This window comes from Amblyomma mixtum, chromosome 2 (assembly GCF_055824585.1).
Source record: "Amblyomma mixtum isolate Tamu chromosome 2, ASM5582458v1, whole genome shotgun sequence".
Taxonomy (NCBI): domain Eukaryota; kingdom Metazoa; phylum Arthropoda; class Arachnida; order Ixodida; family Ixodidae; genus Amblyomma; species Amblyomma mixtum.
The window spans coordinates 198865059-198881568 of NC_143013.1; the positions used below are offsets into that span (position 1 = coordinate 198865059).

General features: G+C 45.9%; 1 protein-coding gene across 2 annotated transcripts in view; it reads left to right on the forward strand.

Moving 5' to 3' along the window:
* The window catches only part of LOC149362174 (uncharacterized), a 64858-nt gene that overhangs the window by 27353 nt on the left and 20995 nt on the right, over positions 1–16510 (forward strand). For both annotated transcript variants that reach the window (XM_089572935.1, XM_089572936.1), the window contains 6 exons: positions 3068–3093; positions 4985–5018; positions 7159–7219; positions 7677–7893; positions 11260–11592; positions 12757–12958. In XM_089572935.1, coding sequence (XP_089429061.1) covers positions 3068–3093; positions 4985–5018; positions 7159–7219; positions 7677–7893; positions 11260–11592; positions 12757–12958 — 873 coding nt within the window. The remainder of the gene's footprint in view (positions 1–3067; positions 3094–4984; positions 5019–7158; positions 7220–7676; positions 7894–11259; positions 11593–12756; positions 12959–16510) is intronic.

Below are 16510 nucleotides of genomic sequence, written 5' to 3' on the forward strand. Positions count from 1 at the left end.
GGGAGGCAAGAGGGGATATTTCGCCTGCAAGATAATGTTCACAGGCCCGGCGAGAGTCCGTGATAACTGTTCTCGATTTTGGATCGGCGGCAGCGAGAGCTATTACGACTTCCTCCGCTCGCGTTGAATTTGGGGCCCGAAAAGATAGCCCATCGACATTCATTCCCCGGTGGACTACGGTAGCCGTGAAGAATCCCGTGGGCGACGGCCCTGTGATGTCCACGTAGTAGACGCCCTCTTTATAGCCATATTGCCTCTCAAGCGTGCGAACCCGTGCTTGCCGTCTGCCTTCATGTGAAGCCATGTCCATGTTACGAGGGAGCGGAGCGACCAAGAGCATGTGGCGCCACAGCACCGGGATGTTCTCCGTCCCCTCTGGTATGCATGTGTGTTGGATGTGTAAGCGGTTAAGCAGGCGGCGCCCAGGCACCGTCTGCGATAGCCGCGTATATTGGTTCACGAGGTGGGCCTCCCGCAACTCCTGATAGGAGTTTACCACTCCCAACGCCTTCAGTTTGGCGTTGGAGGTAGCCACCGGGAGGTCCAAGTTTGGCGTTGGAGGTAGCCACCGGGAGGTCCAATGCTCGCTTTGTGTTCCTTCCTGCCTTTCATAAAATGGCCAAATTCAATTAATAACGACTGCTGCTAGAGTGAGACAGTCTGCTACTACAAGAAGTTGCAGTATGGTCCCTAAATAAAGTGCGCTCTGGTTCTGCGGCACCCGGTTTCAGAACTGCTGGCTTAGTGGCATTGCACGCATTTACTTTTAACCGCACCGGTTCGCTTACCGTTTTGTCACCTTTGAGATGTGCCACGTTTCACGACAGTCAATGGTGGGCGCCGGAGGAAGGCTGTTTGTTGTGCCTCTGGGGGCTCTTGGTACATTCAGTGTCGTCTCACAAAAAATTTCCGGCTTCTCTGTCACAAAATTTCCTAAGTAGGTAATCTAAATGCTACAGCATTTCCTGCTGTAAGAACGTGGTTAATAAGCCCCCCCCCCCCCCCCTTTTTTTTTGCAGATTCATGCATTTCAGTAATCGCTGTTCTTAATCTTCTGATCATGTGATGCAGTTCTTTAAACTGGTCAAAGTTTTTCAGGGCGAATTACTTTGAAATCATTCTGCGCCAAAAAAACCATCGTGTAAGGACCGGGATACTCACTGTTAAATTGTGCACTGTTAGCTTGATAATGGCAGAAATGCTGTGACGCTGTTAAGACTGTAGCTGTTAAGAATGTGAAGTTTTTGAGTTCCTGTATTTTGCAGCCCATAACTCGCACCTTTTTATAAGTTCTCCCAGACCTGCTAATTCTATTTATTTTTTGGCTGGTTATGTATACATAAAGTTGGATGCTTGTGTAATGCACAAAACTGTTAGTGGTCATTACAGCAAATTCAAATTTATGAGTTTCCTTATACCTGCTGTCTTTATGACATACACGAAGTCCTCTAGTTCATTAAGGAAAACCTTGATGTGGCCCTGACTACACCGTTCAGTGGTCTTAGCAATAAAAATAAATTAAAGAAGTGCTTACACGCTCTAAACAAACAGGCTTTCGTTCTATCCTAGGGAAAGCCGTGGAACAATTAATTTTCTAGACCTTTCTAACATTGTTCAGTGTTCCCAAACGTCATTGTCACTGTAGCATTCTGTCGATCATCTGACTAACTTCTTAAAACATTGTCCATACCATACACAGACGTGATGAGACCAGTTTTCAGAAGAAGGATTCAGAAATTGAGCTTTACACTCTGTGTGCCTGGTTAGCCATCTTGCAAAATGAAGTCTACCTCATAAGGCCCATTGTGGTGAAAGGTGCAGTTGTGGACAACTTAACCTGCAACGACGGAGCGCCGGCCAAAAATGACCAGTCACTCTCTGCAGTCACGAAAACACAAACTAATAATGAGACGAGGTTCTTGTCTTTACTCTTGTGCTGGTGTTTATGTCGTTACTGGTTCACATTCTCATAGCTGTACGGCAGCACTGGTAGTCATGTTTTATGTCGATCATCATTGCATATATCGTATCAGGTTAGCCTGCCCTTGACTAAATTTTTGGTCATCCTCAGTTCCGAGATTCAGTACAGAATAGTTTGAAGCTATGCTTGACTCTTACGTTGGCAGTTATAAGGTGCAACGGTGTATCGGATACATTGAACAATATAGTGGACATCTGTTAATTTGAACATGCTTAATTTGAACTTCTGGTTTATTGGAACTCGCACTTTGGCCCTAAAAAAGGCTCCCCTAACTTTCAGTCTCAGTCAGGTTAGAATTATTTAGGGTCAACAGTCTTTAGTGACAAAAAATTTCCCCTGTCTTGGCAAACAAAGTGGATTGAATGAAAGATGACTTTTTTATGCTTCTACGTATAGAGAAAAAATTCCAGCAAGAGCAAGAGTGTAGATGAATGTTGGTTACGGCCATGTGAACACATGGTGCTATTCGCAAGGAAATCAAAGCCCACTCAGCTGGGTAGCACTTAAGTGAATTGCCGCATGGCAGCAGTAATTATGTAACAGTGGAAACACATTTGGCAAGTTGCACGTGCAAATTGTAATTAGTCACATTCTGACCAAATGTAACACACTAATTTTGCAGTAAATGCAGCTTGTAATAACTACTGAAAAGAGAATGATGTATATTTACTCATACAACACTGAATGTTACAGTGGTGAGGCAAGAAATGATGGGCCTTGCTTTGAGGAAACTTAAAAATTTCAGCATAATAATTGTATTATGCTTCAGTATTGAGTGATGCTAAAGAGTCAATTTTAAAGTTACTTGCAATTTAAACGAGTGATATTGAGTTTGAATTTTTAATATTCGCTCACCAATGCTCATCACAAGACAACAACTGTCGTGGCGTGTGTGTGTTAGTGACCTTCTCTGTTTGTTAGTATAATGGCTATCTGCATCTCCGAAAACAGGGTCCGTTTCATTATTGCCCTGCATAGAAATGCCCACTCGCTCACTCACTGAGTGGCCGCCAATCTAACTTGTGTTATCTGCTGTGAATTCATGTGCAATAACAATGCTGCAATGATTTTCCATCTGTTTTGCAGATCTTCCAAACCTCCCAGTTGCGTTGGTGAGTAGTATACCAGTCAGACATGCACTTCTTCTTTCTAAGTTGCCAGTTTGTGGTTAATGAGCTGCCTAGCTAAAGCGTTATTGGTTGGCGAATTTTGCATCTAGCCTTCCAGCTGCCAGGCTGTTGCGAATTTGATTGCAGGGTTTGCAACATTTGTCTATGGAAAGTGCTGACCTTAGTGGCAGAGGGGCAGGAACATTATTTTAAGCAGTAGTCTGTTGGGCATACCGTCTTTACTGAAAGGATACCCTGTTATGTTTTCGAATATGTGAAAGTTGTGAAGGTAAAAATTAGTATAACATACTAGAAATGCAAAAAAAATTGAAACGACTCCATTATTTAGATTTCTGCATGCTCCAGTCGTCACATATTCAGTTGTGCCCATTAAGAATTAAGTGAATTGAGAGTGTCCTCACAACTGCGTTCGTACCAGTGGTTGCACTGGCGATGATTTTTGCCATTTACTGTGCGATCAAATTCTGAACAACGCTCCAGACAAGCAGGGGTAAATCTGTCAGTTTCACTGAAGATAAAATTTAACATTTTGATGCACCATTTTTTTTCTTTCCATCGAAATGAAATATTTTTTCACCTAAATAGTAAGAAAGAAAATTTGTTAGTTTTCGAGTGCAAATACTAGTGAATTATTTTTTTGCTGGGATGTGCAAACATTTCATACAAAGCGTCATTATTGATGGAAATAGCAACATCGAAATGCTGCGACTTGTCGAGTAAAAGCTCGAAGGACTATGGAAATAATATTTGTTTCGAACATGCACAATGCACTTGAAATTGCGGAACAAAAATGATATTACTACCAGTGGAAAAATATGTCTGCACTGAAATGGCTAACTGCTCACTGTTTTGCTAAATATTCTTTACTGCATTTGCTATATGGCATAAAAAAAAAAAACACCTAATTTGCAAGAGGGATATGAAATTCACCTGAAACAAAGAAATGACTGCTAGGTGCAATCCACTCCCAGAAAAAGTTGCGAGATTGCTTTGTACACAGTTATGTACAGCTTCCAATTTTTTAACATGAATGCGTGAATTGCGCTAACATGAATGCGGTAACATGAATTTAACATGAAGCGTCGAGTGCCTGGTGCAGCGGTGCCGAGGTGAAGCATAGTGCAAATCGGGAGAGGGAACGAGCATGCACACCGATCATGGCGCTGCAGCTAGCGTCGTCTGCTTCGGCTGTTCTGTTTCATGCCCAGCAACCCCCGTGCAGCAAGCTTTATGGCCGAGTTCTCAGAGCGTTTGTTTTGTGTTCGATCTGCTGTGTGTTTGTGGCTCTGGACGGGTACGAAAGCATAGCGTTCCAAGCATGACTATAGGCCCCAGCTGCATTTGCGGGAAGCATCTCGAGAGATTTGCTTTAGCGAAATTAGCGCGGCAATATCGAGGGTCCTCTTCAATCAGTTTTTCGCAAGTAACGATTGCAACTGGTTTGTTGGGCATGCTAGGCTGTTCCCAAATGTATGCTCTTTTCACATTCACCCACGCCATATGCAGTGAATAAAAGCAATCGCTCTCAGCTTCTTGGCGCTCCAATGCATAATAGCCGATGATGGGTAGGGGTTGCTTCACACTAATCAGAACAGCCTGGCCGATGAAGCTTACTCCAGCTGCACGAATGGTGGGCGTGCCCTTGCATGCTTTTTTCTCTTCTTCTTCCTGTTCATGTTAAAAAATTGGAAGGGTGTACATGGCATGTCAGTGAGTTAAATTAAGAAGATGGTGCAGGTTTTATTTCATTGACATGGTAAAGTGTGTGTTGAAACTTTTTTTTTTTAAAGCTCAGTCATAACAATTGGTTCACTGTGCATACAGTCACACTGTGCTTACATATACTTTTTGTTTTGTCTGTTTTTTTTTTCAGGAGGACTCGGACAATGCGGACAGCCTTGCTGCAGGTACCCTTGATTGCATTGTTATACTACTCAACTCCCAAACCACTGAGTGTTATGCAAACTACTCAGTAAGATTAAGGCAGGTGGAACTTCCACGAACATTTTGGTATCATTTGGAATCCAACTGACTTTTGGACTTTAGTTTTGGTTCCAATTGTATTTTTGGAATTTTCAGTTGATTGTTTTTTACTGAGTGGAGTTTGTGTTGGCTGTGTGCAGGATGAATCTGCACTGCTGGTTACTCGTGAGAATGGCAATTGGCTGTGTTGTTTCATCAGCTGCTCTGATTGGGTGGCACATGAGTGCCGGTCAGTTATGAGCTGGTTTTGTGCACAGGCACATGTTAGATTCAGCCATAGCCTGTAGAGAGCTTACATGGTTGTAGTAAAACTGAATTCACTCCTGTGTTCATTGCACTCTACTTTGGCAGTTGTGCATTTAATCATCAGCACCTCTGTGTTCAATTTTGCACTGCTTCACTGAAAAAGTTACTGCTTATAACAATGTGATTACCATCCACGTATTGAATCAAATGAATGAATTAATTTTGACATTTCTCAGCAACATTTTGGAATGTAAATGGCATTTCACACAGCTTAGGTTACCAAGTAGGAAGGCTTTTATATGCCTCTGCTAACTTTCCACCTTTCTCATACATCATCTTATGCGTTGTTTAAGATCGTAGTTCCTTGAATTGTGAGGTGTGAAGTTGTAGATCTGTTGCTCACATTTTATTTTGAACACTTGCTATCCTCAGTGCTCGATAGTGGCTTTCACACAGATATTGGCTTTGAGTTTCTGATGAAAGTTTTAGCACTGAGCTGCACTAAAACATACACTCGGTTATTTTTGTTTCATACACACACCGCTAAGATTGCGGAAAAGAGGTGCAGCTGTATGGAACTGTTATTTTTTACATTTTCTGTGCCATATCGGTCCATATGTAGTAATTATCGATTGTAACAATCACTTTTTCCAGCTTTATTATTATTATTATTATTTATGATTAATCTCATTACGGGGCATTACTGTATTTTGCTGTTTACTAATTCTTACAGTCGTAGTCAGTCCCAAGTCTCCAAGCGTAAAATCGTCCAGCATATTGTCTTTAATTTCGCTACATATGCTCTTTCTTTCAGATTGCACCAAACATTTTTTTTTAATCTGCTTTCCTAGGGTGCGTACAATTGAATGGTGTAGACGTATCATGTCATGATGTGTTGGTCATATATTGGGGCTGATGAGTGCTGCACAGTGTGCGCACAAGTGTTGGCAGCGTGATTACGCCTAGCTTCTTATTTCTTAAAGGCGCACTGAAGAGGAATCTGAACTCGTCTTTTTGCCGCGGGAACTCAATCTGCACGTTCCGAGCATTCTTAGAAACTTCGATTTATTGCCCTGTGTGGCCGATTTCCCTAATTAAATCGAATTAACGTCCGGCTCCCGCCTTTTTTTTTAATTCTCCCTCGTACGGTCAGCGGAGTCGACCAACGCGTGGAATGCCTTTCAGCCAGTCCCGCGGCGGCTTGCCGCTCTGCCATCGGCAGAGTAATATGTAGTAGTCCGTAGAAGCAAATAGTCCGCGCGTATTTTTATTTCTGCGGGCTTATTTTGCGGCTATATTATCTGCGAATGAACCTATTTATTCACGGAAACCTAAAAAACAAAATAAAGTGAAAGCAAAGCCTCCACGGAGCTGGCTGAAAGGCACTCCACGCGTTGGTCGACTCCGCCCACCGTATGAGGGAGAATTAAAAAAAAGAGGCGGGAGCCGGACGTTAATTCGATTTAATTTGGAAAATCAGCCACACAGGGCAATAAATCGAAGTTTCTAAGAATGCTCCGACGTGTAGATCGAGTTCCCGCGGCAAAAAGACAAGTTCAGATTCCTCTTCAGTGCACCTTTAAGATGTCGGAAAGGCCCTGTGTGCATTAATGAGGTGCACTATGGTCATACCGATCATATCCCTCATCTTAGTGAATTCTTTGTGAGCCTCACAGGCTCATTTTCGGGCTTGTAAGGAACAGCAGGTGGCAATACGTATGTATTCCGGATGACTTGGCTGTAGTAGGCCATGTAGTGTAGATACAGCTGTGGCCATTCAGGAATGTGTTTGTCATTCTCAGATGTTCTTGTTTCCAGAGCTTCCTGCCAGTCCCAATGTCCGGACTTGCACCGTGTGCGACTACGTGACTGAATCTGCGTGAGAAAGCTTAAGTCTTCTGGAGTTTGCTTTGTTGCTCAGAGTGCAATTCAGCCTTTACAAACCTTTATACCACTGTCATCATTATCAGCAACCTGACTACATGCACTGCAGGGCAGGCTGTAGGCTGCCGTCAAGGCAGATATGACATTACTTCCTAAATCTGTTCAGCCTTATGAAGTAACCTAAATGTCAGGCTTTGTGAGAGCATGTAGGCACTGTTAGCAAACCAGGAATGAGGCAAGTATAAATTAGGAGAAGTTTGTGAGCAAACTTCTCCTAATTTATACTACCTGTCTTATTCCTGGTTTGCTAAACTTACGGTATGCATTTCGAAAGGAAAAGAAGAAATAATTTCAGTAATGGGGACACATATAACCTTTAGTCAGTCAGCTGTGGAATTCTCGTGGCCCCTTGCTTTTCCTGCGACAGTTGCTCTCGTTGGCCGTGGTTGCAGGGACGACCTGCGCTACCACATCCGTCTGCATGCGGTGCAAGGGGAGCTGTGCTGCAAGCTGTGCCAGCGGCAGTTCCACACCCTGGCCGAGTTCAAGGAGCACTGCGACCAGCACGCCCCCAAGCCACCACTGCCACCTCCTCGTCCCACTGCGGTGCAGCCCCGGAGGCCTGCTTTGCTCTCGTGCGGTTCCTGCGGCAAGCTCTTCCGCTCACAGGTACCAGGGGGCAGTAGCTGCCACCGTTTGTCACTCGAGGGCGCTGTGAAGAAGTTCGTCAAGCTGGGACCAGTGACAGTTGTGTTGAAGTGCAGGATGTACCTTAGGGGCCGGGTTTTGTGGACAAAAGCGGGAGGCACCACCTTACCACCTATCCAAGCGGCACGGGTAATCGCCCCCATATTGGAAAACAACATTTGCCGATGCATGTCCGATATTGGCCCGTTTTGCTGTGCTGCTGGGCTAGTAGGCTACACCTGAGCTCCGTGTCAGTTGACATGAGCAGGGGATGGCCGGAAAGCTACAACTGACCATGTAGCTGGTTCTGGGCCACTATCTGTGGGCGTGCGATGTGCAAATGTGTGCTGAGGGTCTGGCTACCAGCTATTGTCTCCGCTGTATCTTCTGTGGCACTATTGGGCAAATAAGAGATGGAGCATGAACCGTGGCACTAACTTGCCGCACTGCCACTGCAGTCGAACCCGGTTGTAACGAACAGCATGATTTAACGAGATTCGTTTGATACTATATGGAATAATTCGATATACCCGAATTGGCTTATAACGAACTTGAGTAAACTTATGTGCCAAATTCGTTATATACTAGGTTATGAACAGTGGAGCAAAAATGCACTGATGGGAAAAAAACTATGCCAGTCACCATGAAGTCTACTCCGAAATTGATTTATTAGCAAGAATTGTACACCTATTTGTAGTAGGCAGTGGTTTTTTTCCTGAACACTGTGTTTAGCTCCATCAATGAGAATCACACAACACACAACATCATTTCAGCAAACTCCTGCACGCTTCACTGTATTCCTGGGCAGTATCGTCACAGCACATCGGTAGCAGAAACAGCTTTGCGAAGCGTTGGGCAGTCATCTTCCAGAGTGGCCCAGAGGTGGTACCTCGAGATTGGCACCAGACACCAGCACGCTGGAAACAATTTCAGAGCCCAACAGGCTCGGTAGCACAGCTATGTTGTCGTCAGCCGCATAAAAATCCTCGAAGGCAACTTCTGTTGGCACAGTATGTGGAACATCAGCGAGCTCTTCCTACAGCGTAGCAATGCCATTGCCGTCTTTTGCTGCACACGGCGCACTTGCAGTTTCCACGCCCTCGTTACACAGTCCAGCATGGCGGAAGCAGTTCTCTCGAGCTCGGTGGTCTCGAGCGTCTCGAGTCACGTCTTGCCCAGCACAACTGATCATTTCAATTGCGGCCAGCAAATTATCCTCCAGCGCATCATTAAGCTGCAGCTCAACTACTTGCTTCTGGTAGCGTGCGTTGAATGCATGGATGCCTTGATCAAGTCGCTGTTCGGTGGCAGGAAGCAAGGCTAATTGTTTTTGAGTGAAACGTCACAGCAGTGTGATGAGCAGTTATCCAGGAGGAAGCAACTCTTGCCCCCGCTCGTTGCAAGCTCCTTGAAAGGGCTTGCCAATGTTTTGTCGTCATTATGCAGGATGAAGCGCCAATAAGCAAGCGTACAGCAATGCAGCACAGACAGAGTCTAGAGAACAGAACAGCAGCACAACTGACTTGCAAATGTGGAGAGAGAAAGCATGGAGGACGATGATGCTGATTAGCGTTCGTAGGCAGCCTTCTCTTGAAGCTAGTGCGATTTGTCCGGAGCTTCCAGTGCATACCGTATTTACTTGCATAATGATTGCACTCACATAATTATCGCACCCCCAAATTTTGTTAGAAAAATTAAATTTTTTTTATTCCCCGCGTAATGATCACACCCCGAACTTGCCGCTGCAGTTTGCCGTGTACCAAGTCGAGTCGACGATGATTGTACTTGCCATCTGTCTGACAGATGGGACGTGCAGCTCATCATCATCATCATCAACGTTTCCCTCCGCCGCGAGCTTTCACTATCCGTATCGTCATCAGCATCACCAGCTCCAGTTTTTTTTTTGTTGCTGTCAAGTATCGGGATCTGCGGTACCGCGTTAGTTCATCGTGGTTGGTGGCTTTGCTGCCGAGCGTTGCTGTTTTAGCTTGACGGGCAAGCACCTTAATAGCTACACGGCTGGGAGTGTGCTCTCGAACACAGCGAGCGTGCGGCAGGTCGGAAATTCGACGTGGCTTAGAAGTGTGGCAGTTGCGACTGCGGCGTGCCTAAATTTTCGTAAGCGACTCCAGGCGCCGTGGTTTTCGCGGGCCTAAGTCGGGAACGTTTCTGGCTGGAGATGAAGCTTTCCAAACAGTCGTTTAAAGTGAGCATCCCTGAAAACTGTGCGCGGCTGTTCTACGCGATGTCGTACGTGCTGTGGGTCCGCAGCAGCTGCGACGGCAGCAGCACTAGTGAGGACTAGTAGTCAGTTCAGCAAAAACTTTGTTAAAATAAAGATTGAGGGGCGGGGGCGGGAAGGCGTCAGCTTGCAACCGTGTAAATACAGTATTGATCACAGTGCGAAGTTCAGGGTGCGCCTATTATGTGCGGAAATAAAAAAATCTGATTTTTCGCGACTAGACTAGGGGTGCGCCTATTATGCGAGTAAATACGGTATATAGAGCTTGTTAGGGCGACATACCACCTATTTTCTTCTCTAGTGCTGTTCAGGTTGTGAAGGTCAAGCAAGGAACAAATTAAAGGCACACTGAGCACAGTTCCTCTATCCAGTTCCTCTTCTTATTACAAATAAATTGCATGACACTTTCTAGCTATGTTGATTTTTTTTTCTGCACCAAAAGATGCATTCATTGCTGAGAAACTGGATTTATTATTGTAAATTTTTTATTCCTCTGCTTGATTCAAACTGTCGATATAGGGACTGAAAAGAATTCTGTGATCACTGTCTGGAGTGGACCTGTAGCAGCAGTTAAAGGGTTAGTGGTGCAGTGGCAACATGGACCATAATATGCCAAACACAAGGTGATGTGGATTAGTTATGGTTAACAAGCGAGAGTTTCAAACACATTGGGTGAATTGTGGTCAATTGTCTAGCCTATTTTTTGGAAGTACATAATTGAAATTGTGACCAAGCCAGTGAGATCTGTAGTAGAAAAAATAGTACTGACGTCATCGTGGTTTTTGCTTGCATGAACGGTTGACAGTGGTGATATCATTTTCATAGCCTTTTTTTTTTTCCCTTATAGAAGGTCTATTTTTGGTGAAAGTAGTGTATTCAGGACGGGGCAATCTATGGGTACAGGCCATCAACAGTTTGTCCCTTTAATAAGCAAAACCACATTGGACCCTCAAAGGAATCATGGTAACGATAAAGGGGTCATGGTAAGGGGTCATAATAAGAGGCCATGGTAAGGGGTCATGGTAAGGGGTCATGGTAAGGGGTTATGGTAAAGGGGTCGTGGTAAGTTGTACCACTGCACGTCCCTCTCTCTTATTACTGTGCAGGCCTGGCTCGAGCGCCACATAGAGCAGCGCCACGGTGGTGTTGACGATGAGGCCGAGACTGATGTGAACGACACCGAGGGCGGCACAGTGGGCAGGGGCCCTCCCACCCTGCAGTGCTGCGCATGCTCGCGCACCTTCTCGTCGGCGTCCGCCCTGCAGGTGCACGAGCGGCTGCACTTTGAGGGCCAGCCCCCGAGCGGGGAGCACGCCTGCACCCAGTGCGAGCGCTCCTTCACCAGCTACCGGGGTCTGCGCATGCACCAACGCAAGCACACCCGCCAGGCTGGCCAGCAGGGGTCGGCCGCCGCTATGAAGGCCGAGCCTGCCATCGAGGTGACTCCCTTCTCTCGTGCAGTGCGGCTCACCGCTGGCCAGTTTTGTTCCCTCCAAACCGTACTCATGTGGCATCTGAAGCACAGTAGAACCTCACTGATACATTCTTTTTTTCTGATGCATTAAAAGGAATTGTATTGCCCGGGAGAGCGTTTAATCTTCATATTTTCAAAATTCTGACAGCCGCTGCAGTGGCTTAGTGGTTATGGTGCTCGGCTGCTTACCGGAAAGACGCAGATTTGATCCCGGCCACAGTGACCGAATTTCGGTGAAGGCAAAATTCTAGAGGCCCGGGTACTGTGCGATGTCAGTGCACGTTAAAGAACCCCCAGGTGGTCGAAATTTCCGGTGCCCTTCACCACGGCGTCCCTCATAGCCTGAGTCATTTTGCGATGTTAAACCTCATAAACCAAACAAAACCAAAATTGTTACAAGAATGAAGTACAAAGGCATTTGCACACACTTTCACTTAAAAAGGAGGCCTCTCAGTACTTGTTGGTGCCAAGTCTGAAGAGCATTTCTAGTGGTTCTAGTGGACTTCTATCCACATCTGCATTGTCCTTAGTGTGAGAAAAGCTTTGCAACCGGCAAGGGCGACAGTAGCCGATGCCTTTGCACTGTTATCGTCGCCATTTTTAAATGTTTCGTTTCATTGCAGTTATGCACTGCGGAGAAGCCACTCTGGCAGCTGACTGCCGCATGTGGCTTCGGGCTAGGCTTGCTCGCACGTAGTCGCTGGCTTTAGGATGGTTCATTCCAATGTAGTTGTGCACTGCAGAGAAGCCTTTCTAGCTGCTGATGGCCACAGCACTTCTGTGTCACATGTTGCCAGTCTTGGCCTGCTCTGTATCTTACGATCAGAATTTGACAAAATCATGAACATACTTTCCGAAAAATTGTATCATCCTGAAACGTATTAGCCGGATTAAAAAACTCTATCGGATGTTTTTGTCACTCACGATTTTGAGCCTGTGAACCAGGAAATCATGCGAATCAGGAATATAGTATTGGCGAGGTTCTGCTGCATTTTTCTATTCCCACGTTTTTTTGCCACGTTTTTTTTGCAAAGAGCCCCATGGCAAAAGTACACAGTAGTGGCCTGCTGTGTGGATGCTGTGATGCCTTTTTGGTCTACCACATCCCAACTTGCTGTGGCTTCTGCAGACGGCGGCTGCAGCAACGCCTTTCATGGCAACCATGGTGTCCGCCATGCCTACGGGTGCCGCGACCGTCTTCTCAGACGTGCCCATGGCAGCGCTTCAGGACGCTGCCAGTGAGGAAGGCGACAGCAACACCGGGGTGGCAACAGCGGCAGTCGTCGCCACCGAGACTGGAACAACAGCTGTGGACGAGGGCAGTCATGAGCGTAAGGGCTGGGCCCACCACTCTAAACTAAAGTGGCTGTTTGGGCTTGTCGGTCAGTGATCATGGTTAAAGAATGCAGTGCGAAAAGACAAGGACAAACTAAGAAGTGGACAGGACTGGCGCTGACTACATTCAAAGAAACGAGCAGCTTTTATACTGCCATCCAAGACCCTCGTGACCAGATAAAGCAGCAGGCGTGGGAAATCTATCTAGCACTGAAACACATCATTGCACACAACATGGAAGAAACAGCACATTGAGGAGATGCAACGTCACCCTGGTACCTAAACACTGCATGACTAAATGACCAGGAAGAGCCAAAATAAATGAGTAACAAAAGAATGAATTATCGTCGTCTGCTTTGCTTCGAATTTTACACAGTTTTGCTGTATTGTTTTGGCTTCTGTTCTCTGTTTCTGCCAATTGCCTCATGATGAGTGGACAGCAATAGACGGTAATTCATTCTTTCATTATTCGTTTATTTTGGCTTTTCCTGGTCATTTAGTCATGCAGTTTTTAGGTACCGAGGTGACGTTGCTTCGCCTCGATGTGCTGTTTCTTCCATGTTGTGTGCAATGATGTGTATCAGTGTTAGATAGATTTCCCACGCCTGCTGTTTTATCTGGTCACGTGGGTCTTGGATGGCATTATAAAAGCTGCTCGTTTCTTTGAATAAATGTGTTGGTAGTCAGCGCCATTCCTGTCCACTTCTTCGTTTGCCCTTGTCTTTTCGCGCTGTATTCTTTAACCACCACTCTAAAGAAGGCCCATGGCAGTGGGGTCACAACTGTAGATGCAAGCCCCAGTGTGGGCAGAAAGACAGATGGGTGTGTCGTGGCTGACATGAGGCTGCCAAAGAGCGATTCTTTTCCTGGGTCATTATTGGTCCATGCATGAGCCTTCTTGCTTGCAGCAGTGCTGAGGGACAGGCACGCAACTGGTTGTAAAAAGAATGCAATCCTCTGGGTTCGCAGGAGGGAATGGTACGACAAAATGTACAAGGCATTGGAAGAACACATCATGTTCTACCATGCTTGCTCAAATGTAATGTGAGTTTTTACACCAGAAATTGAAGAAAGAAGTCACTCTTCATGTTATAATCAAATGTTCAAATTAAAATGAAATATCGTACAAACGCATGTAAGGGCCGCACTTTTTTTTCCAGATTCGGGGGCCAATTTTCGAGTGCAGCCCATACATGCGATGTGCGAATTTTTTTTCCTTTTTGAAGTAAAAACACATCAATGGGGGAGTGAGCGGCATTTATTCTACGTTTAATCGTCACTCGTGGGGTATTTGCACTCTGAGCTGGTGCTGTGCCGTGGTGCACGCTCATCCCAAAAGAAGCCGCGCAGCATGTCCGCTGTCGAGCATAGCCGTTGTTCTGCACTTCCATCACAGAGCAGAGCAGCTCTTTTTCCAGTTCAGGAAGCTCGCACGGCTTGCCTCGGAAAGTGCACTTTTTGCAGCTGGTGTTTCTCAGTGCACCCTTTTGGTTGCACGATCATCGGAAGCCCTTCTTGGCCACATTGAATTTCCTGCCTGCTGCATGCTTGCCATGTTCGAGAGCCGTCTCCCAGCCATGTAGCTATTAAGGTACTTGGCCATCGTGCTAAAACTGCAACGCTCAGCGGCAGCACGCAAATACCACAACCGCCACAACAACTACGATGAACGCGCTAACGCGCCACAAAAAAAAATTACTCAAGACGCTTTGGAAATGGTAAAGTGTGCTTGGCGAAAGCCTTGTGGTCAACCCACTGCCGCTTTCCCGAACCACTTGGCACGGAATCACTGGGCCGCTTTGGAGCCACGCGTCTCACTCACTCAACTGCAACGAGACGTCTGGCGAAAAAGCGACGGTGTAGCTGCCACCGCCAACGCGCGCGCACTTGTTCTACCGCTACTGTGTGACGTCACGGTTGCTATGCACAGCTGCGCCCACCACCGGCGTGCCGATTGCTAAGGAGAGGAGGGGAGAGGCCACAGTTGGCACGATTCCAGAAGCGTGACACCTCTGCTGACAATCTTCTGTCAACAACGATGAGGCGTTAAAGGCTTTCGCCTCAAAAGGCAGGATACTGATGCCGATGTAGATAGCGGGAAGTCGCGGCGGAGAAAAAAATTGATGATGATGATGACCGCGGTCTCAGGCGCCATCCATGGACAGCTTTTGGAAGCTCTTGTGTGCGTGTGTGACCTCCGCAATGAAGCGCACCGTTGCTCACAGCCGGAGTCGATCGCAGAGGCCACGGCGCGTGCATTTAGAAGGCTATTCCCGCCTAGGTCATGGAAAGTTCGGGTGCGGCCCTTACATGGATTTATTTTTTTTAAACATTTCCTTCGGGAAAACGGGGTGCAGCCATTACATGCGTTTATATGGTATTACGTGGAGACAGCACACTATGCCATAATTACTTGCACATTGGTTGATGCTTCATGCAGGTCCGCCCCTGTACGTCGGAAAACAGAAAAAGAGAAAGGTAGAATGCCACACTAGTCGACCAACTGAAGCTTCGAGCTTCAGATACCAATCAAAACATATTAGAGCAGTGGTTGAGCACTCAGAAACTCCTTGCCAGACATGGTGTTCTTGTGTACTGAGCTCGGATTGTACGCATCATCCCAACGAACTGCAGTAGAATGTGCACGACTTGAGGGCATTGGAAAGGCCTTCGTTTCGTTCGTTCTCTGAAAGTTCAGCAGACTCCCTCTATGTTTGCAGTGCCATTGATGCTGCACGCTAATGGCAGTGATCTGCTTTGGATGCACAGAAACTGTGGCGTTGCTATTGCATGCGATAAAGCGCTCTCACTACTTTCCTTGGCATCGCTATTGGATGCACTTTTTGGCGACATCGAACTTGTGCAATTTTCCGATGGCTTCACGCAAGGTGATGACTCGTTTAAGGGGGGAGCAGCTTTGAAATCCCAAAAATGGCCAAAAAAAAAGACTTTTTGTAAATTATTGTATCCACTTCTGTGCCTCGTTTTTTTTTGCTGTCCTAAAGTTGCATTGCTGAGTTCGACTGGGAAGTACTGTTCAAATTATTGTTTCGTGAACAACAGTGGCTGAGTGTTTTTCTCTATTACAGTTTTCTGCCTAGATACTACACACCTTGTGGAGCAGACTTCTTCACAAGTGTTTTGTCTATTTTGACCCCCCCCCCCCCCCCCCTTTTTTTGCTGCATATCTGGGGCCTTAGTGCAGGTCAAGGCGTTCTTTATTTTTTAAATTTTGAAATTTTAAACTTTTTGTATGAAATTTTTTTGAAAACTGAAATTTTTTCTATGCGAAAAAAAAATTCTAAGAACATCTTGATCTGTAGCATGCCACTAGAAACGCAATGAATGCTGAATCAGTCTTCTGCCATATTTTCTTAGCTCTGCGGCCTTTCCACAAGGCTCAGAGGAAAAAAATATATTGGAATTTTCTGGCAATGTAAAATATATTATGGTTAGGCTTAGAAAAAAAGAACAAGAAAAAATGCCCATGCCTGTGTCACTGGCGATGTAACAAAGAATAGGTTGGGGCAACCGAAAAGGAAATAGAA